We start from the raw sequence: 24,851 nt of genomic DNA on the forward strand, positions 1-24,851 counted from the left end.
ATTGCCGGGTGTCAAGCTATCTCGAAAGACTGTCTGCGTCAGGTGATGCTTCAGCTTTTTTGGGTTTCTAGCGTTTTACCGCTTCTACCATTTTCCAGACCCATGATATGTTATGGCAAGTAACATATTTCGCTTTAATAAAAGTAATTTGCGTTCTTCTGGTGACTATTTACTAGGTTACCTCCTGATGTTAAAGATGATAACTAGCTTTTGTATTTCCGACGTTTCGTCAGTCAGCACGACTTTTGTATTTCCGACGTTTCGTCAGTCTCTCTGTTTTTACTACCATTAGAAGAAAATATGGCAAGAAGCTATTGAGGAAGTGTAGAAAGTATGTCAGGAAGAATTTGAAAATTACTAAATTGTATCGTCATTTGAAATTTAACCATACTTGTTTGAGAGAAAAAATTCTGCCAAAAACATTGCAGTTTCCACCACCTATCCGCAGTCCACGAGGATTCTGTCTTGCAGAAAAGCATGGTTTTGAGTTTTTAAAACTACGGATTACTGAATGCCACTTTAATATCAAGAAGATATCGTCTAGTCTGGAACAATTGAACCTTGAACTGAAAGAGAATTTGGAACTCGACCACTACCAAGATCTTCTACATTACACCACTAAAGTAAATTTCTCATCGAAGGAAACCACTATGCGTTCCCACGAACAAAAACTGGAAAAAATTAGAAAAGGAAAAATCTCATCTAAAAAATCGGAACATTTAAAAGAAAGGTGGGTTAAAAATCTTAGCCAAAAATCGCTCTCTCTAAGTGAAACTCAAGTTTTGCAAAACGGTCTAAATTTTGCTATGTCTCCAAAATCCATCCCAAAACTGGACATTGTGGCAGCAACGGAAAAAGGTTTAAAAGGCATCAGTGACCCATCAGCTACTGATATGGTCAGATCCAAGATCACTCAAATTTTAAGAACAGCTAAACCTCCCCCACCCAACTTGACTCCACAACACCAGCAAGCGTTGAAAGCCCTGCGATCCGATGAATCAATCAAGATTGTGAAAGCAGACAAGGGAAATACAACAGTCGTCATGGACAGTAAGAATTATGACTTTAAATTAATGACTCTATTAAATGACTGTAACACTTACAAAATTTTACCTGTGAAACCTAATCCTGTTGTGAACATAGCCAAGTCAGTTACGAAATTAGTTTGGCGATTAGCCACTGAACGAAAAATCACCATGCTTACCTATCGCAGTCTTAAATGTGATAAAGGCGTTACTCCCAGAATTTATGGTTTACCTAAGATTCACAAACCTAACATCCCCCTTCGCCCTATTGTCTCCTTTATTGGCTCACCTACCTATGAATTATCAAAATTTTTAATTGATATTTTATCTCCACTCTTCGATCATCAATATTGCATAAAAAATTCCACGGAGTTTGTCAAAATAATTAAAGATATTGACGTTAGCCAGGAAGACTGTCTCGTTTCGTTTGATGTTGTAAGCCTCTTCACTTCTGTCCCTCTGACAGAAGCCTTGGACCTAATATCTAACCTGTTATTGGCAGACGATTCACTTGAAAATCGTACAAAATTATGTGCAGATGACGTGATTCAAGCTTTAAAAGTGTGTTTTCAATCTACTGTTTTTTGTTATAAAGATGTGTTGTATCGCCAAATTTATGGTACGCCGATGGGCTCCTGCATCTCTCCAGTTGTTGCTAACATCTTCATGGAATTCGTTGAACGCAAAGCCATCAGCACCTTTCACACTCTTCCACAATTATGGGTTAGATATGTTGACGACACGTTTTGCATCATCAAAAAAACTGCAGTTAATGATTTTCACAAGCACCTTAATAGCATTTCATCATCCATTCAATTTACCATAGAACATGAAGTCGCCGGCAAAATTTCATTTTTGGATGTTAAAGTGGTTCGCCATAGCAACAACAAAAAACTAACCACTACCATACACAAAAAACCAACACATACAGACAGATACCTGCAGTTCAACTCACATCACCCCAAGCATCAAAAACTCACAGTGGCCAAAACATTGTACAACAGACTGGACACTCACATAACGGATGATTCTGAACGTTCACACCACAAGAAAAACATTCACAATACTTTAATGCTCAACGGATTTCCACGAAAACTTGCTTGCATACAGCGACCCAAACCGAAACCTTCGCTTCCTCCTTATAAATCTTTTACTTGTCTTCCTTACATAAGGGGGGTAACCGACAAAATTCAGCGTATCCTCTATGGCATAGGAATCAAAGTTGCGATGAAACCCTATCTGACAATAGGTAAATACCTTCCCTCGGCTAAAGACCCCATGAGAGAAGGTGAAGTTTCTGGATTGATCTACCAAGTTCCGTGTCATGACTGTGATTTAATCTACATTGGACAGACAAAGCGTGATCTTAAATCTAGAATCAACGAGCACCAAAGAGCTATTAAATTTCAACGTCCGGAGCATTCCGCTCTTTGCAAACATTCTATAAATTCAGACCATAAAATTACTTGGACCAACGCTACCATTCTTAAAACTGAAAAGGACTATACAAAAAGATTGTTTACAGAAAAGTGGTACATAAACCAGAAAGCACAACATGCTCTTAACCAGAAAGATAGTCAGAATTTCCCCTCTGTGTACAAAAAATTACTTTAACTTTAGCTTCACCTTTTCCATTCTCAGTGCGTCTTCTCTATCATTGTTATTGCCAATTCCCTTGGTTTCTGTCTTGTCTGATGTCTTTTCAATGTTTCTTGACGCTGGCTCAATAGATAGATAAATTTACGCTGTTGGAAAGTAGCCTACTGGTTTTAGGCATTCACTGCTTTCAGTTTAACCTCTAGGTATCTTGTTGCGTGTTTTAATTCTGATTCTTGCTGCTTACTTTATTCATTTTATCAGTATGTTTTTGTGTTGTGCCATCGTTGCTGAACAGGTTGTGTTAACCTGTTTTAGCCACCTTGATAAAGTCAGTCGTGCTGACTGACGAAACGTCGGAAATACAAAAGCTAGTTATCATCTTTAACATCAGGAGGTAACCTAGTAAATAGTCACCAGAAGAACGCAAATTACTTTTATTATCAAATGCCTGGTGAACAGTCTCTCTCTGTTTTTAATATTTCGCTTTGATGGTTGGAAATAAAACATCAACAAAAAAACACGCGAGAATTGTGTAGACAGCGAATTAACAAGTCGAATTTTTCTCTGCCAACAGGTGTTGATGTTAGGCTACAGGAGTCGTTAAACACTCTTTGTTGTAAACTTTTTCGATTTAATATTTTGCTTTCACATACTATGAGCGGTGCGCAGGAATAACAGACATACATGCAATAAAAACGATCGATATTTATCGAATTATCTAAGAATATCTTGTCGCAAAAAAGGAATATACGCATACAAAGTTACATGACTTTTGAAATGACGTTTGTTCATATTTACATCATTTTATATCACTTTACGGTGATATCAAAATACGTGTTAGAAACATATTTCTAAGTAGGTAATTTGTGTAGAGGAGACGTGAGTACAACATTTGATAATTGAGAAGTAGTTAAGAGTGCGCGCTTTGGTTGTTAATCCAGTTTTTTTTTGTTTGCGGAGAATATTACGACGCATTAAGACAGTAAGCTTACGTCTACAGCACAAACTATAATTTGTTGGCCTATGCTTTACCGAAATGAATTCATTGTCATCAGTACATGGTTAACTGCATTTGATTATAGTTTAAATCTTTATGTTCATTCAAAACAGGAAATGATTCTGGAACAACTACATTTACAGAATAAAAAACTCGATTTCAGCTCCATTTTTTGCTGCAATTATTGATGATGGAAGCGACTGAAATTAGGGAAATTGTACCGTACATATCGATACTTAAAAACGCAACGGTAATAGACCAAGAGCAACTAAAAGTCTCCCACACTTGGCCAGTGACAATAGCTTAAAAAGTCTACAAAAGTCTTTCGGATGTTTGAATATACTGTAGCCTTACATGAAAAAGTTCGGATAATGTTAGCAAGACATGGATTCTGAATATACAATGACGATATAAAAGTCAGCAGGATCTTCAGCCAAGGAAGTCAGTTTAGTGAAGGGAATCTGTACACCGGGTTAGCTGTAAAAAGGCGGAACTGGATAATCCCGATGTAGAATCGACAGCCAACTAAATGACACAACACCACACTTCTCAGCCAGAAAACTAATCTTTTTTACATCATTGACATCTGCAGACGTTGAATTGAAGTAAAAAATACTAGTTTTCGGCATGTGTAGAGGGGTAACTTAACAAAAGTAGTTTTTAATAATAATATTTAATCTTGCAAATTATTTTTCAAGCAAATAACCTCACGCCTCCGACAGGCGACCAAGTCAACATCACCATAAGTAGTTCACTTGATAAAATTTTGAGGACACGGTATATGAAAGTAGAGAGCGTGCACACGGAGTAGGCTACATCTGCAAACGACATAGTGTAGGAACATTGACATAAAATGACATGACACTCACTTTTGTTTTTATTTAAACAGCACGTAGTGTAAACGGTCCTTAATTGCAAGGTTAAACAATGCAATCGACGACAACATAGTTTTTTTGTACAGCAGGGATATCTAGGATTAGGGGTAAATGAAAAACTCTGAAGGTTGGTATTTTGGAAAGAAATACAAACTCGATAGCTCTCAAAGCTACAATGGACAACCACAGGTTGGTGTATAATTCATGAAAGCTTAATATTGCTAGCAAGCCTTTAAATATATACTTTAAGCAGGACTATAAAATATTGCGTACTTGCAGCCTCAAAGCCTTATTCAACTGTTTATCTGTTGCCGGTTTAGTCGCACCAACTTAAAGGTTGTACACGCGGCATTCCATCCAACTGTAAGCCGATTAGAAGGAAAACACAACATAGAAAGCAGACATCTTTAAATTGTACATTGAGTGACGACAGGACGATAAAGATGACAAATCTCGTATGACGATGACTGAAGACGTAGAAAAGTTGCGCACGCAAAATCCGATATCTTTACTTTGATTCAACGTCGACAGATTTCGCTGTCCGGGAAATTCAGTTTAGGAAATCTATAGTGAACATGTCAACTCAAAGCTGGCTTAAACAAATCCTTTCGTACATCTGCTTCTTATTAAAAATCGCAAAATAAGAAGAGAACATTTAGTTTTGCAGATAACATGTAAGCGCTAGAAAATAACATTGCTTTGACATTTGCCATGAAATTCACTTTCCGAATACAATTGCATGCTACAATATTGCCCGGCTGATACAGCATTTGCGTTTAGAAGTGAAAAAGTCAAGAGAAAAAATCTCAATAATTTTAGTGGCACATGAAGTTAGCTGTGGTTGATAGAGCATCGGTTTACAGATATTTAACGTACAAATATCACAAATTTAATATTTAACTTGGTAAGTACAATTTGAAAAACTCAATTCAGAAGACACATGATGATTCTGGTCACGTGTGATCGGGAATTCTGATCGGGGAGTACACTCGATGAGATCTCGCTCCAGGGATCTATGACTCCCAGGAGCCAGGTGATGTCATTCCACTCATCCATGGTGCTTTGCGACCTCTTTAGCCGCAAGAATCAAAGGATTTAAGGAAGCAAGAGGAGCTGATTTCTGAAGGAATGGATGCTGCAAAACGTTTAGAGGAAAATATCTTGAAAGTGCCAAATAATCACAAATTTATAGATTTTCTGTTGAAAAAATGCTGCTACTCTCACGGTAAACTTCTAATAACTAACAGACGAAGGCGAAGTTGGTCTTGTAATTGCCAGATAACCCCGCAAACCGCTAAAAAACACTATAAAAAAGCACACAATAATTCGTGTAAGCAGAATTAAATCTGTTCATGTTTTCCGGATGAAAAACATAGAACAGTAAAGCATTAGCGCCCAAAAACACATAATTGGTAAGTAATCACTATCCACCGAGTAGACGGTAGTTTACACCGCTGATTTCCGTCAAGTTTGACAACTTTAAAGTAAAGTAAAAACCTACCGATAGCAGCTCAACTGCGCTGCAGCGTTGGTCAACGTCCATTTCCAGGCACCGATGCAGGAAATCGTGGAAGGTGTCAGACAACCTCTCTGGCTGCTGGATCTCTGGCGTGCCGTTGGTGGCGATGAGATACAAAGCCTGGAAGTTGGAAAGTTTCAATGAAAGTGAACAAACCAGCTAGCAAAGCAGTTTTTATTTACGTCTGCAGACGTTGAATCAATGTAAGAAAGGAGTGATTTGCTGGTTAGGTGTAGACTGGTTTCATTTTTTATTTTTATTTTAAACATTCGAAAATATAACTGATATCGATCGATGTTCTACAGTAATTTGGTAATTTGACTTACAAAAAGTTAAAGCAGACAGGTTTTAAGCGGATTGAAATCACCACTTAACGTTAACAGAACATACGCGCTAGCTATCACGCTGTCAAGTGTTCCATCAAGCTGTCAAACCATTCAGTTTTTCCGGCGCTGTACTGACATTGCATTTGTATGGAAAGGCAAGTTACTATCCATTTCGTAGTAGTTTTGGTATTAAAGAACTTTTGGAGTTATGCCAAAATTTCCTCCAAAAGTTTAGAGTTTACTCAATTTATTAATTACCCGGTTCGCCGGTCCCCGGTGTAAGGAAACTGGATATACTCAACCCCAGCGATCGAAAAGCATGGAAAAAAACATATTTTTGCTTTTCGATTTGGTATAAGAGAAAGTGTTTGCAGGACAAAAGTAAAACAGGAAAAAAATGCTTTCAAACCATGAGAACAACAGACAAATAAAACGTCATCAGGTGACCCAATAAGCTGTCACGAAAAGCCTGCTCATGTAATCTAACTGGCAGAAGTTGATAGTTTGGCGTTTGTTTAGCATCCGAAGGGGTTGCATAAACGTACAAGTGTTGGCTACGTGCTCTGAATTATAATCCACATAGAATGTAATAACTGAACAATGAAGAAATTTGTTCCACAGTTAAGACATAACCAATCTCATAACACAATAGCTAAATAGTACATACCCTGAGGGGGTTCTCATTCAAATAAGGGGGTTCGCCTTCGATCATTTCAATTGCCATGATCCCCAAACTCCATATATCAACCTAAATATCAAGATGTTATTAGTGTTTTCACAGTATCTAAAGTTAAACTTTCAGCAAAATTCAAAGCAGTGTAAAATGTCACAAGTTTCCACTATTCTACGAAAATCAACTTTTCCAGCACAAAGGTCATCACCTAGTGTCGAAATAGCACAACACTTGATTAGAAAAACTCTAAATATTTGAGTCTTAAACGGCGCTTCAGAATATCTACCTAGAAGTTGTTTTTTAACTTCATCACAGATTCTATGTCTCAAGTTAAATGCGACAGATTGCATCCTAAGATGGCAGAGGTGCGAGGCTCTTTACGCTATGCACTCGGTGGCAAGTTACGTATTTACAAAGATAAACTATTGAACAAACCTTAGGCCCGTATTGCTTCCTTGTGACAACCTCCGGGGCCATCCAGTAGGGAGTTCCCACCATCGTGGATCGCTTGCTCTGCTCCGGGGTAATTTGGGCACAAAAGCCAAAATCAGCTGAATACAAAAAAAAATGTTTAAATGATTGCCGCAATCGTGAACGTGGATAAAGACTAAGTCTCCAGCACGACATTTCTTTACAGAAAAAATACGTTATGACCAACCAGAGGACCGACCACATATAGGTAGATCCAGACCATTTAAATAGGTAACATGGGAAGCTATCAGGGAACATTGTTACTAACTTAGCTTTACACTTCCTTGCATTCCAAGCAAGATGTTGTCACTCTTGATGTCACGATGGATGACGTTTCTGCTGTGAAGAAACTCCAAGGCTTGAAGACACTGGAAGCAAAACGACATCAACATGGTGGATGACAAAGTACGAGGTTGCCGCGAAACACACAAAATATTAATAATTTTTTTATCCTGCCAGTTTCGAAGAACTATCTTTATTGAAAAAGCTGATAAACAAAAATCGCAAAACAAAAAGGTTTCATTCTTTGTTCAATTTTCTACGATCTAGCCAACGAAGCATAGCAATTTTATGTTTTAACAAAAAAAGATGAATTTTAAAACGTTTTTAAGACACCAAAGACATTTGAAAATCTACCTCCCGACACACAGCAGCGATCTGTCCTTCGTCCATGCAAGTCTCTGTCACCACATCCGTGAGCGAGCCACCGGGGAGGTACTCCATCACAACCCATAGTTCTTCTCCCTGTTTAATAGCGCAATGGGAAAGTGGTCATCAAGTACACAAAGCCAGTCACATACAAGCTCATTGGATAAAACTTCTTACCATAGTCAAAGATCATTTTGTTTGATCGCAACGTAAGCTAGAAGTCTTTATTAAACTCAAAAGAAGAGTAAGAAAACAAAACTAAGGTCGATCTTTACAAGACTTGAAGACATATTGATTGAAGACAGATGGCAAAGTAGACGAAACAATGGTCGTTGTTCTTCACGACTATCAATATGAAGGGTTAAATCGCATTAACGGTTGCTGTGCCGTTTCAAACGAATCAACAAGGTTTCATATGCACCTTTGCTCTTTATGCAGATGGACACTGTCATCGTAGCATCCTTCACCTCTAATATCGAGCCTTACGATAAACTGTGCTCAATAACCTCGAATGACAAAGTCTTTATTGTTCTTTCACAATGCATTTCATATCGCTTCAACTGCTTTCTCAAGACATGATATTGTTAGCACAATGCTACTGTAGTTTATACACAAGCTAACTAAATTTACAGCAGTTAATAAATTAAAGTGATCACACTTACTTTTAAGTAAGAATCAAGATAGTTGACAATGTTGGGATGCTTGTTTTCTCTCATCACGATAATTTCGTTGATGATCAATTCCTTTTTGGGTTGTTGAGCCAAATTCATCTGTTTGATCGCCACTTGGTCACTGGTGGAGACCTCTTCGGCAGTAAACACTGTGCCAGACGCTCTGCAATAGAGTGATGCTGTTGAAAGTACAGTAGTGTACTTTTTGAAAGTTTTCATAGTTCATATTAGTCAGTTGGTCATTTTGCAAAAAGGTGGTAAACAAAATATACAACAACACGTCAATTTCCCGATCTTGCGAGGGAAAGTCAAAGACGTAGGAAATTATCATCTTTAACTAAAGAAAACCCTCGTCGTTAAAATACAATTCTTAGGCCGTGTGACTTCAAACCTTGCACCGTAAATGAAAAGCAGAGAAGGTTTTCATGAAGACAGCATTCGCTGCTTGCTGTTGTATCGCATCTGTGATCGCAGTGCACTGTATGTTATAACAATGGGCGCAAAATATAACATGATTATGATTAGCTTCTACTGGTGGAAGCAAAGTGAAGGAGGATGACAAGCTGAGGTTACAATAAATCGAATTTGAAAAAAAAACAGTTCGTTTCTTTTTCCAATTGGCGGGGAAAATACATTTTGCATAGCAAATGGAAAGGCAATAAAACTATATGATATAATTTAGAGTTCAACGTAAACAATATGAAAAATACAATAAAAAAGGTATAGGTAAATATGTATGGTTTGATGTCTTTTCGGTCCTTTCTCCATGCTAATATCATCAAGATGTGCAACTGATAAGTAAAAAAACAAGAAATATTTGATGCATGCAACAAGTTGCAATGGTTGCGATCCTGCAGCGTGCGTTGGGGACATGAAGTTTCGTGGTTCAAGTCTAGTGATCATCCACACAAGCTACAATGAAGAAAAATCAGCTCACCCCTGTCCGATCTTCTCAAACTTTGTGTATCGCATTTCTGGGTTTCCTACACTGACGATGGTGCCTGAAAGACAATTGTCCCATAAAAACAGTGACAAGTTATCAGCAAAAGACAATGCTTAAAAACAGCAACAAGTTAAGTGCGTTTGGTCGAGCTGCGTAGCCTAGTGGTGAGAACGTCTGCGCGATGTTCGAAAGGACGTGGGTTCGACACCGCTCCAAAGCACGCGGTTGTGTTTCGGCAAAGACAACTTAATGGCATGCCAAATGACTCGAAAATGAATACTGTATGTCCCTTCGCTGCTTCTTGTTGTATGCTGTATAGGTACCGTATGTTGTCGCAATGGGCGCAAAATTAAACATGATTATTATTATTTTGACGATTCCCAACAGAATTTGCACTAAAATAACCACCAAATTTAATAAAAAGAAGCAAGATAAAATCGACGTTTTCGTTACAGAAAACATTAATACAATCATGTTGTACGCAACACATACGAACAAAAAGTGTTACATTTAGCATTATAAATTATTTCAACGTCTGTGCGTTAGCCAAAATTATACAGAAAGAAAACAAAAACATCGTTTTTCCGAAATGCGGGTGCAATCAGTAATGCTGAGAAGTTAGATGAATCTGCTGAGGTTATGGTCACGCAGTTATATATGAAGGGATTTTGTTGAACCATTTCACTTTTTTTTTCACGAAAATGACTGGATCAAAATGCCAACCAGATTCTCAAATTCGATTTTTAAAAACGTAAAATAGACCTTTGAAAACAACTTTAACAATCAGGTATACTGTGCAAGGCCAGAGCTAGTCTGATAACTGCAAAAAAACATATAAACAATGTTGAATCATCGTGCCACTGCCATACCAACTTCAAATGAACGTGTGTCAGCTAAAGCTGAAATGTAACATAAAAAGTAACATACGAAGCTTAGCCAGAACTTCCTCGTCAGAAATTTTCTTTTTCTTTTGCTTCTCCTGTCGGTTGTTGAGAGCTGGTTGATCCTTCGAGGACGGGGCAGTTGGGGTTGATGTCGGAGCCCCAATAGGTTCGATCACCGACTTGGTATAGATCTGCAACGAATATTAAATAATGAGATACGCAGGTAGATGTTAATATCAGAAAAATCAATTTATTTTTAGAGCTTTTTATTTTTAGAAATCAAATTATTTTTAGAAATAATAAATACTGCAATTTCATTATTTATTATTTGTTTCAGACTATACTGAAGAAGCCACACTTATGCGGCGAAAGCTCCATAAATAACTTGATTTTTCTGATTTAATGTGATATTGTCTACTTTGTTTCAAATATTTTATCACACTACGCATCCTAATCGGATCATCAGTTAAATCATAAGAAGATTTGATGAAAAGTTTAATAACGAAGTTTTGTTTTGGATATTAATATGTTCAGTTGTTCATGTTTCAAACGCAGGTTCTTTTACTTCGGATGAAATTGAGTTACTGTCTCAGACAGTTTCCCACAGCTTCAGATGCATTGAAGCAACAAAGAGAGGTATGGCGAGCTTAGCGGGTTTGCAAATAATGAAAGCAAAACAAGTCGACTCACTTAGCAAAAACAGCTGAAAAGTAAATGCATTTCTACAACTACCTAAACTCGGTGGATACTAAAGTTTTCTAGCAAAAATATTTTAAATATTAAATAAAACATATATCCCTGCCAACCTCAGGGGGAAAACTCCTCCAGAGGTACAGAGCTAATGTAAAACTCCCTAGATCAAGGGATGGTTTCTTAATTCAAGGACAAATATTTTAATCAATGAATATACGTACGGATTTAGTGTGGTCTGGTCTCGGCGCAATAACGGGAGGAGGTCCTTCATCGCCAGAATCACTATCTTGTTCCCCACCAGAATCAACTGAACGTGCACCCGGAGGGACTGGAGGATCGGTTTTCTTCATTGCTGTGTTTGGAGGAGTGTACGGCTGTGGTTGTGTGAAAAAAAATTATACTGAACGAGTGAACGTTTACAAATGGAGGTATTGCTGAATGGAAGTGATGATTTTTACTAGATCTGAAGTGTTCAACGACTGTATCCACGAACACAATAGCATCATTGCATAAGACAGTACTCCACTTGAAGAATGAAGAATTGCAAAACTAACAAACAACGCCAACATTTATATTGCATCAGAAATATGTATCAATTCATTGCTTAAGTAACATAAAAGAATGCACTACATACAGCAGTCATTGAAAACAACTTTTTTTCAACATTAACACAAACTAATTAATGTTGTAGGCAAATAAATTTGTTGATACCTTCAAAACAGCTTGGGATTGGTTGTAGTTAGTGCTATTCTTCATCATGTATTTGTGGTCGTTGTGCTTCTCTGAACGATCGTAGAACTCCAAAACCTGTTCAATTAGAAGTAAATAGATTTTGCGGCATATGATTTTCAACAAAAGTATCAGCAGTAAACTAAAAAAAGTATTTGAGATCATGCTTTCGGATATGGTGAAATAAGGTTTGACGGGTTAGGCACTTGCAACCATTTCGCTGAATAACAGACCCAAGTTCTTGGCTACAACACACAAAAGCAACAAGATATATAGATCAGCTTCAGCCAAATTTATGAAATCGCATTAAGCTTATTGATTCAGACACACAACCGACCTGTAAAACAGCTTTAGGATTCTTCTGTTGCTCCAGCTTGCTAATGTTTGAAGTTTGCAGGAGTCTGGACCATTGCTGTGGCATTCCCTGCATCGAAAATCATGTAAATCAGCAAGATCACCTAAACTTATCACTGAGAAAATTGCTTAACACAGAGCAAGATAAAAAAGAAGAGTAAACGATATTAAATGTCATAAAATGTAAAAAAGATAGCTCGTACTTTTGTGGTGCATGTGCTTACAGTATAATTATGATAATATCAGATCATTTGTATATACTGTTAGTGTTGGAGGAAAATAGAAAAAACCTAGAGAGCAAATCAACCATTTTGTATATGATTCAAAGTCTGCAGACGTTGGGTCAATGCAAAAAAAAACGATTGATTTGCTGTCTGGGAAACAATCAATGTTTAAACTTTATACATCTAGAAGTCACATCACATACAAACAAAATTAAAAAAATAATTAAACTCACAGTGAATTCACCAGTCACAGCATCAAATCCCACATGGACAGTATGCTCAAAGTCTGATGGATACGATATTTCGGGTCGTTCTTTAGTCTTGTCTTTCTTAGCTGATTAAAAAAGAGTGTGCATGAAAAGATTTGTATAAAACTACTGATACATTAAAAGATCAAATTCAATGATGCTTTTTATAAATCCTTTATGCAGATTTTAAACATTTAAAAACAGTACATATGTATACTTTAAAAGTCCATCTATGTTTACCATGTAAATTTATTCCTTCAAATGATTCTAGTCAAGCGCTAAGTAAAGAGTAAAATTCAGGTTCATTGACATATCAAAGAACTTCTTTGGCAGAAGTCTTAGGTTATATGGTAGATCACTTTTAGAAATTTATTTTGTGAATTTTTTTATATTAGTTTGTGCACCATCACAACCAGAAGATGCAATGCGCAGTTTTCGTTGAGAAACTGACTTGTTCGATTGTGTCACATAATCAATATAACTAAGCAAAATCTTACACTTGTCTCCATCGCCAATAAAAATGTTCTTCAACTTTTTTGTCTTTTTCTTTTCTGTCTCTGGAACAGAAGGAAGGGGTTTCTGCATGTCTCCTTTGTGAGATGCCCCAGCAAGACGCACTGGGGGCGCAGGTGGCTTATCATCACTGTCACTGTCCATCATGTATCCTGAAAAAAATAATTTTTGACAAAAATTGTTGATTGACACTTGAGTTAAGAAATGCATCATGTTTATTTTGTTGATTTCAATGTTTTCTACTCCAATATAATTATATAATTCACATATCTACATTCTACACATTGTTATAAAAATAATGCACGACACAGCACAACATTAAACAATTAGAACAAATTTCATAATTTTTTTCAAAAGTTCCAAAATCTATTTTTACACTTTTTATGTTGTAGCCTATCAATTTAGGATTTTTATATTCAATCGTCACATGTGAAAAAATAAAACTTTGGTCTTTCTTTTTTCACTAACTCTAAATTGAGGTTAAGAGCATTTGAATTGAAACTGATGACTACCAAATAAAAACACCACTCACCGACTTTACAAAATCTCCAACTTTGAGTGAGATATTTCAGCTAGAAGGTTAGGTTAAAACAGACCAAAAACGCAAGAAGTACCGGTACAAGTGTGAAATGAGGATGAATATATATGATGTTTATTGTTTATTCAATGTACCTATTTCGAAGACATGAATGGAGTAAAGATTGGGGGACAAAACATAACAAACTTAATACGTTCTTACAGTCTTGATAGCAGAATCTGCAAATGATCTAGCTTACTAAATTCTGTTGTCAATAAAAGTAAAGCAATGGGTTTAGAGTTAAATTCAAGAAAAACAGAATGCATGACTGTATCAAAAAAGAAAACTTATCCAAAATTATGTAACCTTACACTGAACAGTATTACAGTAAAACAAGTTGACAAATTTAAATAGTTTGAGTATAACTTCTGAAGGCAAACGTGACACTGAAATTAAAAAGAGAATCGCTGTAGCAAAGGACACTTTCTATAAATTGAGCACAGACTTCTTAAAAAATCACAACATAACAATGAAAATTAAAGTTTTAAAATCATATGTGGAATCTAGTTTAACCGACGGATGCAAATGATGAACAATAAACATCAAAATGAAGAAAACATTAGAGGCTAGTGTATGATAGGTTTAAGGTTAGTAGTTAATTTTGGTCATCGACAGTGCTTGCTTGAAAGAGCATAGGAATGAAAGCAATGGTTTGATTGCTCATCGACAGAAGACCAGAGTTAACTTTCACAAAAAAAAGTGTTGAAATAAATTGTCTGAAACAATCATGCAAATGATTTCTGTTGCACAACACCAAACATGCCTGATGAGCTCAAACAAACTGATGCATTCAAAAGCAAGTGTCACATAGAAACTCTTCTTTTGCATTCTCTGAGTCAGATTAGCAGGAGCTGAAAAGCCAACTTAAGTGTAGCTTAATAGGACGTAGTTAAGCAAAGCATAGCTTTGTCCAATGCAACTGCCATCCATTTCATTATGTGTTTTTATAATTTTAGCATTCCTGGTACTTTTCTCAGGCTAATGACGAAAACTAGAAACTACAGACGACAACCAGATGCATATGAACGACGACCTAAAGATTTATTGACAACAATCAAGTTGTTAATTCATTTCAATAGTCAGTCAGTCAGTTTATTTATTTGTCACAAACACAAACATGAAAAGAATACAAAATATGCAATAATCTGCTGTGTGTCATATGACGAGGAGACTGCGAAAAGACCAAGCGGTTATCTAGTCAGCAGCCACCTCAAGCTAGGTGATGTAGGTCTAAATAACATACACAAACAATCATACAAAAAATCAAGCATTTGCTGACATAGATACACATGTTTTTATTAGGCAAAAAAAGAAAACTAAAAACCTAAGCAGGTTTACTACCGTGCTAGGCTACTGCATGAATTAACAGTGGAGTTTAAGAGATATCAATTGACAATTTTAATCATTAAAAAATCAAAAGTAACGTACAGTATACCAAAGAGGTGAGCATTGAGCAAATAGGATAATGTAATTATATATAGACAAAACAGTTATTATTTATACAGTGTCATTTAAATCAAGAAGGTAGCGTTTAAGTTTTTTTTTTAAAAGAAGTTGGAGAAAGACCTTTGAGATCACCTGGAACCTCATGCCATATTTTAGGACCCCTGATTAACATCTGCTTTTTACCCAATTCAGTACGCACCCTTGATACAAAATAGTTACCACTGGATGATTGGCGAGTATTGTGTGAGTGGCATTCCGATAGTCTGCGGAAGATATCACATTCTGTTTCTGGTAATAAATTTAAAGGCAGTGGCTATTTGACCGGCTCCGGTCTTTGAATCTGAAACACTATTTGACCGGTAATGACGTCACTACATAAGCACTTTTTTCTTTTTCTCTTTCAAAGCAAAAGACGATAAGCGCGTTAAGTTTTAAATTCAACACGTTATCTTCAACTGAGTCCGTGGCGCATACGTAACGTCTCCGGCTGCCATACTAGAGGGAATGAGTTCGATACCATTCGGAAGCGTTCTTTTTTTTTAATTTGAGTAGGGGTAATTCCATGTCAAATCATCCAGGCCAGTTTGGCATAGTCGCCAAATAAGTTGCCACTTTGTGTGTTTAAAGAAATCTTCACTCTGATTTCAAGGGTAAAATTTTTTTTGAAATCGGACCACATATAACCAAGTTATAGGTGTTTGAATTATGGCTAATTTGGTGTTCGCTCAACCGTGAAATTTCATAAAAATGTTTCACAACTAACTTTAAACCTTTGTAACTCAGATTTGATTCAACAAATATCATTTAATTTTGGAAGTTTTATACTTTGACCTGCACTTGACAAGTTAGTATAGTCAAAAAAGTATTGATCAACATTAAATCACTTAACCGGAACAAAACATAATGAATGTCGTTGAAAATTACTGAAGCGGAACGGTATGGTTCTTTGCTAATATCACTGTGCTGCTAACTCCGATTTTGACAAATGAGGTGTCATATGAAAGATCTTGGTGAGAGGAATCTGAATCCAAAAGATCTTCTTGTTTATTAATGTTTATCTTACAAATATGCCATCTGGAAAAAAACATACAGTAAAATGTAAAAATTGTATCATATTTCTTATATACTTTATCATTTTTATATTGGTTTTACATTTATTGTGCATATAAGAACTGAAAAATACAGTTACACAACAGCGTTAATATATTATTTTATGTAGAAAACTTCACTCAAATCTTTTAGCATTAAAAAAGGAGCTTGGTTTAGTCCTCCCTCTAAGCACGAAATGGTGTGCTCTTGGACGTTAGTCAAAATCTTAGAGGAAACATCGGCTTGGTTGAGCAATGTCATAATCAACTTTCGAATTCCTTTACAAATTACAAGAGTACTAGGATAAACACTATCTATACTGCATATACTATATACAGCTATATTCTTCTTTTCGTGTGTCAAACAATTGATGCCTAAAGCATCACGCAGACACTTGCTCTGTTGTTGAACTCAACTCTTCCAGGTCTTGTCCACTGCACTTTGATTTCAGGTTTGGGCATTCCAAAAGATGTTCTATGGTTTTGCCAAGGGTGTCCGCAGTCACAAGTGAGGGATCATGGCTATAACCCCAGCCTCGCATAGACACCCTGCATCTTTTTAGTACATTCTTTGTATTGGATTGCATGGTTATAACTTTTCTTTTTAGTAGTGTGTCATTTTGCATTGCCAGTTTTACAGCATTAGGTCTTGAAAGCAGTTTGCATTCTTTCCTTTTACTTACCATCATCATTGTTTTAACCTGTTGTTCACTATTTGTTGTTTTGTGTGTTAATGTGCACTACTGTATTCCTTTTTAGGTGAACCAGACTTGTTTCATTAAGATTACTGAAATAAATACATTATGATAACGTAGTTTACTCCACAAGTTTGTAGTCTACTTTTCAAGTTTGAAATATGGATAACAATATCAAATGCACAATCGGTGATCTTAATACGACAGATTGCAACAAGAAAACCTATGTTCGTGAAACTGGATTATTCCAAATTAGCCAATTGAATGATGTAGAAAGGGAGCTGCTTGCAGCCAGAGCTTTCACAAATTACGATTTTCCTGAAACTGAACTGGGAAACAACAGATTTATGTCAGAAAACTCAACTATTTGTCGTCACCACAAATTTATTTATTTGGACAATTTTTCAAACATGCAAAAAAAATGTTGTGACCCACATCGTGTACACAGCAAGAGTGTTAAAGGAAGTTTAAGGTTGATAACTCTCGATTTATGTAAGAATGCAGGTACAAAGCAAATACATTTAGTTCCTGGAAAAAAACTCTGCTGTAATTGCTGGACAAAAATTTCTAACTCTATTCATGAAACATCCAGTCAAGGAAGTTGTTCAACAACTGATGAAGAGTTAATAGAGCTGGAAAACCAAGTGGAGGCAGACAAAACATGGTCTTCAATCAACTCCAGTTTGCATGAAGTGGGAGAGTCTCCAGTGAAAAGCTATATTCCTGTTGGTAGTAAGAATGCTTACAAGAAAAGAAAATTATCACAAATAAATGATGTATTTAATCAAAAGATAGCATCTGCATTAAACGTAGATCCAGAGGAAGAAAGAAATATGGATGATGATGAAATCAAGATCTTAAGAGAAAGGGCAAATTCATTTGATTCAATGTTGTATAAATTAAAAGAGAAAATTACCCAACCCAATACTACAAGAGCTGAAAAGATTCAAGCACTTACAATTGCACCATCAAATTGGTCAAGAAAAAGGACGGCAGATTTTTTCAAAGTTTCTGAATATACAGTAAGACAGGCATGCAATCTGGAAAGCACTGATGGAATTTTAGCCATGCCACCACCACGTAAGGGTAAAACGTTGGCGCCTGATGTTATTGATGCAGTAAAGCAGTATTATGTAGAAAATGAAAATAGTAGAATGCTCCCTGGAATGAAAGATCGTGTTAGTATTGGTCGAAAAATATACGAACAAAAGTGTTTAATTTTATCTACTTTAAAAGATTTGTTTTACCGTTTCAAAGAAGATCACCCAGACATGAAAGTTGGCTTTTCGAAATTTTGCAGTCTGCGACCTAAATGGTGTGTCAGTGCTGGAGCTTCAGAAACTCATTCTGTTTGCGTTTGCACTATCCACCAAAATGTAAAGCTAATGTGTCATGCTGCACAAATTGAAGAAAATTATCGTGAATTGATTGAAATGGCTGTATGCAGCAGCGAGAATCGTGACTGCATGCTACATAAATGCAAAATTTGCCCAGGTGTTAATGCTATTGCCGAGATGTTACAAGAAAAGTTTGAAGACCTGAATGAACAGATAGAATTTAAACAGTGGGTATCTGTTGATCGTACAATGATGATCACACAATGCCTCCCAGTCCACTCTTTTATTTCGTTGCTTACAAACAAAGTTTCTGATCTTGTGTCACACCACTTTATTGCACATGCTCAATCAAGTTATTTGAAGCAACGGAAATTGGAACTGGCACTTGGGACTGTAATTATTCTTATGGACTTCAGTGAAAATTACAGTTTTAAGATACAAGATGAAGCACAGGGCTACCATTGGACGCATTCATGCTGCACGGTACATCCTGTTGTGTGCTATTATAAAAATTCTGATGGTGCCCTATGCCATAAAAGTCTTTGTTTTTTATCCGAAGATCTTGTTCACGATGTCACAATGGTTTATGCAATTCAGAAGGAAACTGTCAACTATCTGAAGGAGCTTATCCCAGATTTGAAACAAGTGGAATACTTTTCGGATGGCTGCGCTGGCCAGTATAAGAACAGAAAGAGTTTTTATAACTTGTGCTGCCATAAGAAAGACTTCAATGTTTATGCCAAATGGTCTTTCTTCGCAACCAGTCACGGCAAGTCACCATGTGATGGGGTTGGCGGATCTGTTAAGAGATCAACTGCATTAGAAAGTTTTAGACGACCTTATGTCAACCAAATATTAAATGTCGATGATATGCTTAAACATTGTCGTGAAAAGATACCTTCAGTCTTGTTCAAGAACTTAGATGAAACAGAAATGAACAATTTACGTGATCAAATGGAAGAGAGGTACATAAAATCAACCACAATAAAAGGTACCCGTGGATTTCACTGTTTCCATCCACTGGAAGACTCCAAGATCGGAATGAAGCGAATAAGCAGTGACAACAGCTATGCCTTAATTGTTGGACTAAACATTGATCACACAATATCAGAAAAAGCAACAACAAAATTCAAAGTAACAATTGGAAAATATATTGCAGCAACATACGATGATAAATGGTATATTGGAATGGTTGAAGATATGGACGAGAATCAGGAGGATGCATTTGTTAATTTTATGGCACCCAATGGCCCATCTCGCTCATTCCACTGGCCTCAATCTGCTGACAGAGCATGGGTTCCCTTTGCTCACATTTTGAATGTAATTGACGCACCAATATTATCAACATCACGTGGCCAGTATCATGCAAGTGAAAGATCAATGGAAAACATAAGAAGTAGTTGGCTTGAATTTAATACAGAAGTGTAAATGAGTAGCCTACCTGTGTCTGGCCTGATTCAATAGGTATCATTTCAATGTTTTATTTATTTATGGCGTACAACTGTTTTTATTTTCATTTTTGTGCTATACAGTAGAACTTGGTTAATCCGGATTCGATTTGACCGGCGATTCCATCCGGATTAGGCAAAGATCCGGATTAACCGATGACAGTTCTATCAAGCCTGACTCATTTGTACTTCCAGTTTCATCCGGATTAGGCGAAGATCCGGATTAACCGAGTTCTACTGTATATTGTGTCATGTACTTTATTATATATCAATCATACAATACAACACCATTATTTAAGCCCTAGTCCAGGCAGGAAGGCTTTTCGCCCCTCCCCCCCAGTACACAAACCAATTTTTTGGCACTTTTATGTCCATATTTCTGTCTGATTCTCTGTGTAGCTTCCCAACTTTTACTTAGAAAACTTTTTGTGAACAAAATTGTTTGTACTACTAGGGGTCAAATGGGGTTAAATTTTGCACTTGGGGTTAAATGACGTCATTAAAAATAGTCACTAGCCTACTCTTGAAAATGCACAAAAAACATGTATATATATACATATATATTTTATTGTATAAACCTATGTTCTTTATTGTATTGAAATAAGGGTTCTAGATAAGTTTCTTCCAAGGAAACAATATCCTAGAGAATATTTTACAAAGTTTCATGACCATAAGTTAAGCAGAAATCAAGATATTAAGCTTTTTCTTAAGGGGAGGGCAAAAAATCCCTCCCCCCGCCTTTGGTTGGGTAAAAAAAAACCTGGAGTAGGGTTAAGACTACTAACCAATTTCTTGAGCTTTAGATTTGCATTTTACTACATTTAATAGTAACATCATAATATTAACTGTGTTTTTTATACAATGTTAATTGTAAAAATGATAATTTTAGTACAATTTTTACTTTTTAGTGAATGTTTTTTCCAGGTGGCATAATTGTAAGATAAACATTAATAAACAAGAAGATCTTTTGGATTCAGATTCCTCTCACCAAGATCTTTCATATGACACCTCATTTGTCAAAATCGGGGTTGGCAGCAAAGTGATATTAGCAAAAAACCACACCGTTCCGCTTCAGTAATTTTCAACGACATTCATTATGTTTTGTTCCGGTTAAGTGATTTAATGTTGTTCAATATATTTTTGACTATACTAACTTGTCAAGTACAGGTCAAAGTACAAAACTGCCAAAAATAAATGATTTTTGTTAAACCAAGACTGAGATACCAGGGTTTAAAGTTGACTATGCAATATTTTATGAAATTTCACGGTTGAGCGATCACAAAATAGACCATGTTTCAAACGCTCATAACTTCGTCAAATGTGGTCCAATTTAAAAAACAAAAAAATCTCTAGAATCAGTGTGTAAATCTCTACAAAACTACAAAAAATCAAGAAAATTAATGATCAAAGCAAACTTTACAAAATTTTCTGGATGATCTGACATGGAATTACCCGTAGCCTACAGCCCATTTTTTTAAATTTTTAAATTTGTGGATAAAAGAATAACAGTTAACCTCTGAAGTACATGTAGCTCCACACAGAGTGAAATTTACATGCCTTTTGACTCCTTTTTATTTCTTTAAAAGTAATATCTAAAAAGACATTATTGACCCAAAAAGAATGTCTAAAAAGACATTATGAAAAGCAACTACGGACAAAGGCCAGTGTTTCGATCTCCCGACCTCTTCAGCGTAGCGTAGTAAAGTGAAAGTGGAAAGTTGTCTTGAAGGGTTGGTTGAGATGATGATTTGAAACTTGACTGATTGTTGTGCGACAATGAGACTGGATTTAATTTTTAACTTCGGACTTCAGCGAAACGCAATCTTACAGCCTATTAGAAGATGTGATTTTTTCAGAGAATTTGTGCTAAGAAGTGAAAGGAATTTGTTAGAAATAAAGACTAGAAAAAACTTTTTTAATTCGTTTTAAAACTTTTTTATTCACTTGTTGATTCATTCATATCAGTTTGTATCCTTTTGTAGTTTAAAAAAAAAAAAAAAAAAGAACGCTTCCGGATAGTATCGAACTCATTCCCTCAAGAATGGCAGCACGGGACGTTACGTATGCGCCACGGACTCAGTTGAAGTCAAAGTGTTAAATTTAAAACTTAACGCCCTTATCGTCTTTTGCTTTGAAAGAGAAAAAGAAAAAAGTGCTTATGTAGTGACGTCATGACCGGTCAAATAGTGTTTCAGATTCAAAGACCGGAGCCGGTCAAATAGCCACTGCCAAATTTAAATGGACTCTGTGCATGTATTTTGCTATCTCTAGTTTGTATATTTCTTGTAGCCTATATTTAACAGCTGTAGTTTATGGAAAAGTTGCAATGTGTGAGCTGTATAGTTGCTGAATGTCATGATTCTAACAACTCTTTTATGTAGCTTAAATAAGTGATCCAGTGCACTGTCACAGGCTCCACCCCAGCTGGATATGCAGTATTGAAGATGAGAATATATAAGACTGTAATACACAGTTTTCAGAGTGTTAGTATCCACATAATTTCTGAGTTGAAAAATGGCCCAGGAGCCTCTAGCAAGTTTTTTACAAACATTTTGAATGTGACATTTCCAGTTGAGGGAGTTTAGTAACTTTTTGAAACGTCCTACACTTTCTTACGTCCTTTTAAAAATAAAAATATACATTTTGGCCGACAGATGGGTTGGACATTAGCCTAGCTGATTTAATACTGTGGGATGTGGGCGTTAGCCTATCTGTCAAATTTTCTCTGGGCAGTTGCTGTGGAAAGTTGGAAGTTTGGCGTGAATGATTTATTCTATATTTTTTCTCAAATAAGAGCTGAGGAATGCGCTATTAATCCCTATCTTATTGCTTATAAACAGGTCACTTTTCTTGAGAAGCGCTGGTCGCTGGATATATCAATCAAGATCATTGGGCATCACTAAAGGCGGAAACGCGGAAATGCGGAAAATTCCCCGGCGGAAAATCACCACCGGCATTCTGGCAGATTAATTTATCCGCTTTCCGCCTAAAAAAGTTATCCGTGAATGAGTGCGAGGCATAAAATGCGACCTGACATACATTCGAAAATTTTTAAATAAAACTATAATCCGCAACATGTGCCACTTAAATTTTACATGCATCGGATTTAGTATTGAATTACCTTTCCAGGAATGTGCATCAATAGGTCGGCATTTGGGAGGAATTTCCAGCAGAACGGTTCAAAGATGGAGAATTTATTTTCGATATTTAAGAAAATAATACGATTTTTGCATAAAACACTTCTCCAAACATCTTCGAATAGAACTATAATCCGCAACACGTGCCACTTAAATTTTATATGCATCGGATTCAATATTGAATTACCTTTCCAGGGATGTGCATCAATAGGTCGGCATTTGGGAGGAACTTCCAGCAGAACGATTCAAAGATGAAGGATATTTTGCAATATTCAACAAAATAATACAATTTTTGCATAAAAAACCCTCTCAAAACATCTTCGAATAGAACTATAATCCGCAACACGTGCCACTTAAATTTTATATGCATCGGATTCAGTATTGAATTACCTTTCCAGGGATGTGCATCAATAGATGGATGGAGAATATGTTTGCGATATTCAAGAAAATAAAACGATTTTTGCATAAAAAAACACCTCTCCAAAGTTCTATTTGAAGATGTTTGGAGAGGTGTTTTTTATGCAAAAATCGTATTATTTTTTTGAATATCTCAAATAAATTCTCCATCTTTGAACCGTTCTGCTGGAAGTTCCTCCTAAATGCCGACCTATTGATGCACATCCCTGGAAAGGTAATTCAATACTGAATCCGATGCATGTAAAATTTAAGTGGCACATGTTGCGGATTATAGTTTTATTTAAAATTTTTCGAATGTATGTCAGGTCGCATTTTATGCCTCGCACTCACTCACGGATAACTTTTTAGTCGGAAAGCGGAAAATTTATTCTGCCAGAATGGGTAGCCACTTTAACATGTCGAAATTCTGCCACTGCGAATGACTACAATGCAACAGCCAACCAATCAGAATATGTTATAAGAGGCTAACGTCCAATTGTGACCCTTCTAGCACTCATCCAGAGAGTTAATGCTTATTTTGAACTTTACTTGGTAATTACAGAAGAAAAAGAGCAATAGCAGGGGTGGGAATCGAACTCGCGTCAATGAAATGACTACTTTCTAGCCCTAACCCTAACCCCTAAGCCAACCAGCTGACAAAAAATCCATCACTTAGTTTGCTTTGTATCATCTTCTTTTTGCCATTGTTTACGTCACTTAAACCGTAGCTTATGATTGGTTGGCGGTTTTATTCTAGTCATTTTTAGTGGCAGAATTTCAACTTGTTAAAGTGGCTACCGCCAGAATGATGGTGGTCGTAAAATCATACAGGTGAAATGGCGGATTGTTTGCAGAGCAGAAGTGAAAAATTAATGCCGATGTAGAAAAGGCGTAAATCCGATACAGTCACAGTAAAAAAGGCTGAAATCTGGTTTTGGCGTCTATATTCTACAAATGTACAACACAGCAATGCAGTCATGTTGAAAGAAATAAACATCGTTTTATGGCTTCATAGATTTATTTAGGACAGGCTATAGCCTACTTATCTATAGTTTAGGGCTACCATATGTCCTCTTTTAAGAGCATTTGTCCTCTTTTCTCAAGAAAAGTAAATTGTCCTCCGAGGACACAAAAAAATGCTCAAATGTCCTCTTTTTTGACAGTTTGGGTTTTCATGCTTATATTTTCAACGGGATAATATTGCTTGATAATGTTTTAGCGACGGCTTGTAGGATATTTGTTTTTTAACATTCTGTAGGCCTATTGTATACCAATGTAACATGCTGATTTATAAATTCTACAAGAAATTGGCGCATTTTATGGAACTGTTGTTGA

The 24,851-nt window shown here is 36.3% G+C and overlaps 1 protein-coding gene across 1 annotated transcript; it reads right to left on the reverse strand.

The window, feature by feature from the left end:
* Positions 1–2,893: 2,893 nt before the first annotated feature.
* LOC145769684 (serine/threonine-protein kinase PAK 3-like) lies at positions 2,894–14,987 on the reverse strand. The gene is made up of 15 exons (XM_082581361.1): positions 13,925–14,987; positions 13,377–13,544; positions 12,865–12,965; positions 12,391–12,477; positions 12,036–12,131; positions 11,546–11,698; positions 10,675–10,822; positions 9,742–9,805; positions 8,796–8,967; positions 8,122–8,229; positions 7,754–7,853; positions 7,450–7,565; positions 7,009–7,089; positions 5,998–6,135; positions 2,894–5,631 (listed from the first exon to the last, which is right to left on the reverse strand). Exons 2-15 carry the CDS (start codon positions 13,537–13,539, stop codon positions 5,545–5,547), a joined length of 1,614 nt encoding a protein of 537 aa, XP_082437487.1. The 5' UTR covers positions 13,540–13,544; positions 13,925–14,987; the 3' UTR covers positions 2,894–5,544.
* Between the last annotated feature and the right edge of the window lie 9,864 nt (positions 14,988–24,851).

The sequence above is a fragment of the Aplidium turbinatum genome, chromosome 4 (genome assembly GCF_918807975.1).
Source record: "Aplidium turbinatum chromosome 4, kaAplTurb1.1, whole genome shotgun sequence".
Classification (NCBI taxonomy): domain Eukaryota; kingdom Metazoa; phylum Chordata; class Ascidiacea; order Aplousobranchia; family Polyclinidae; genus Aplidium; species Aplidium turbinatum.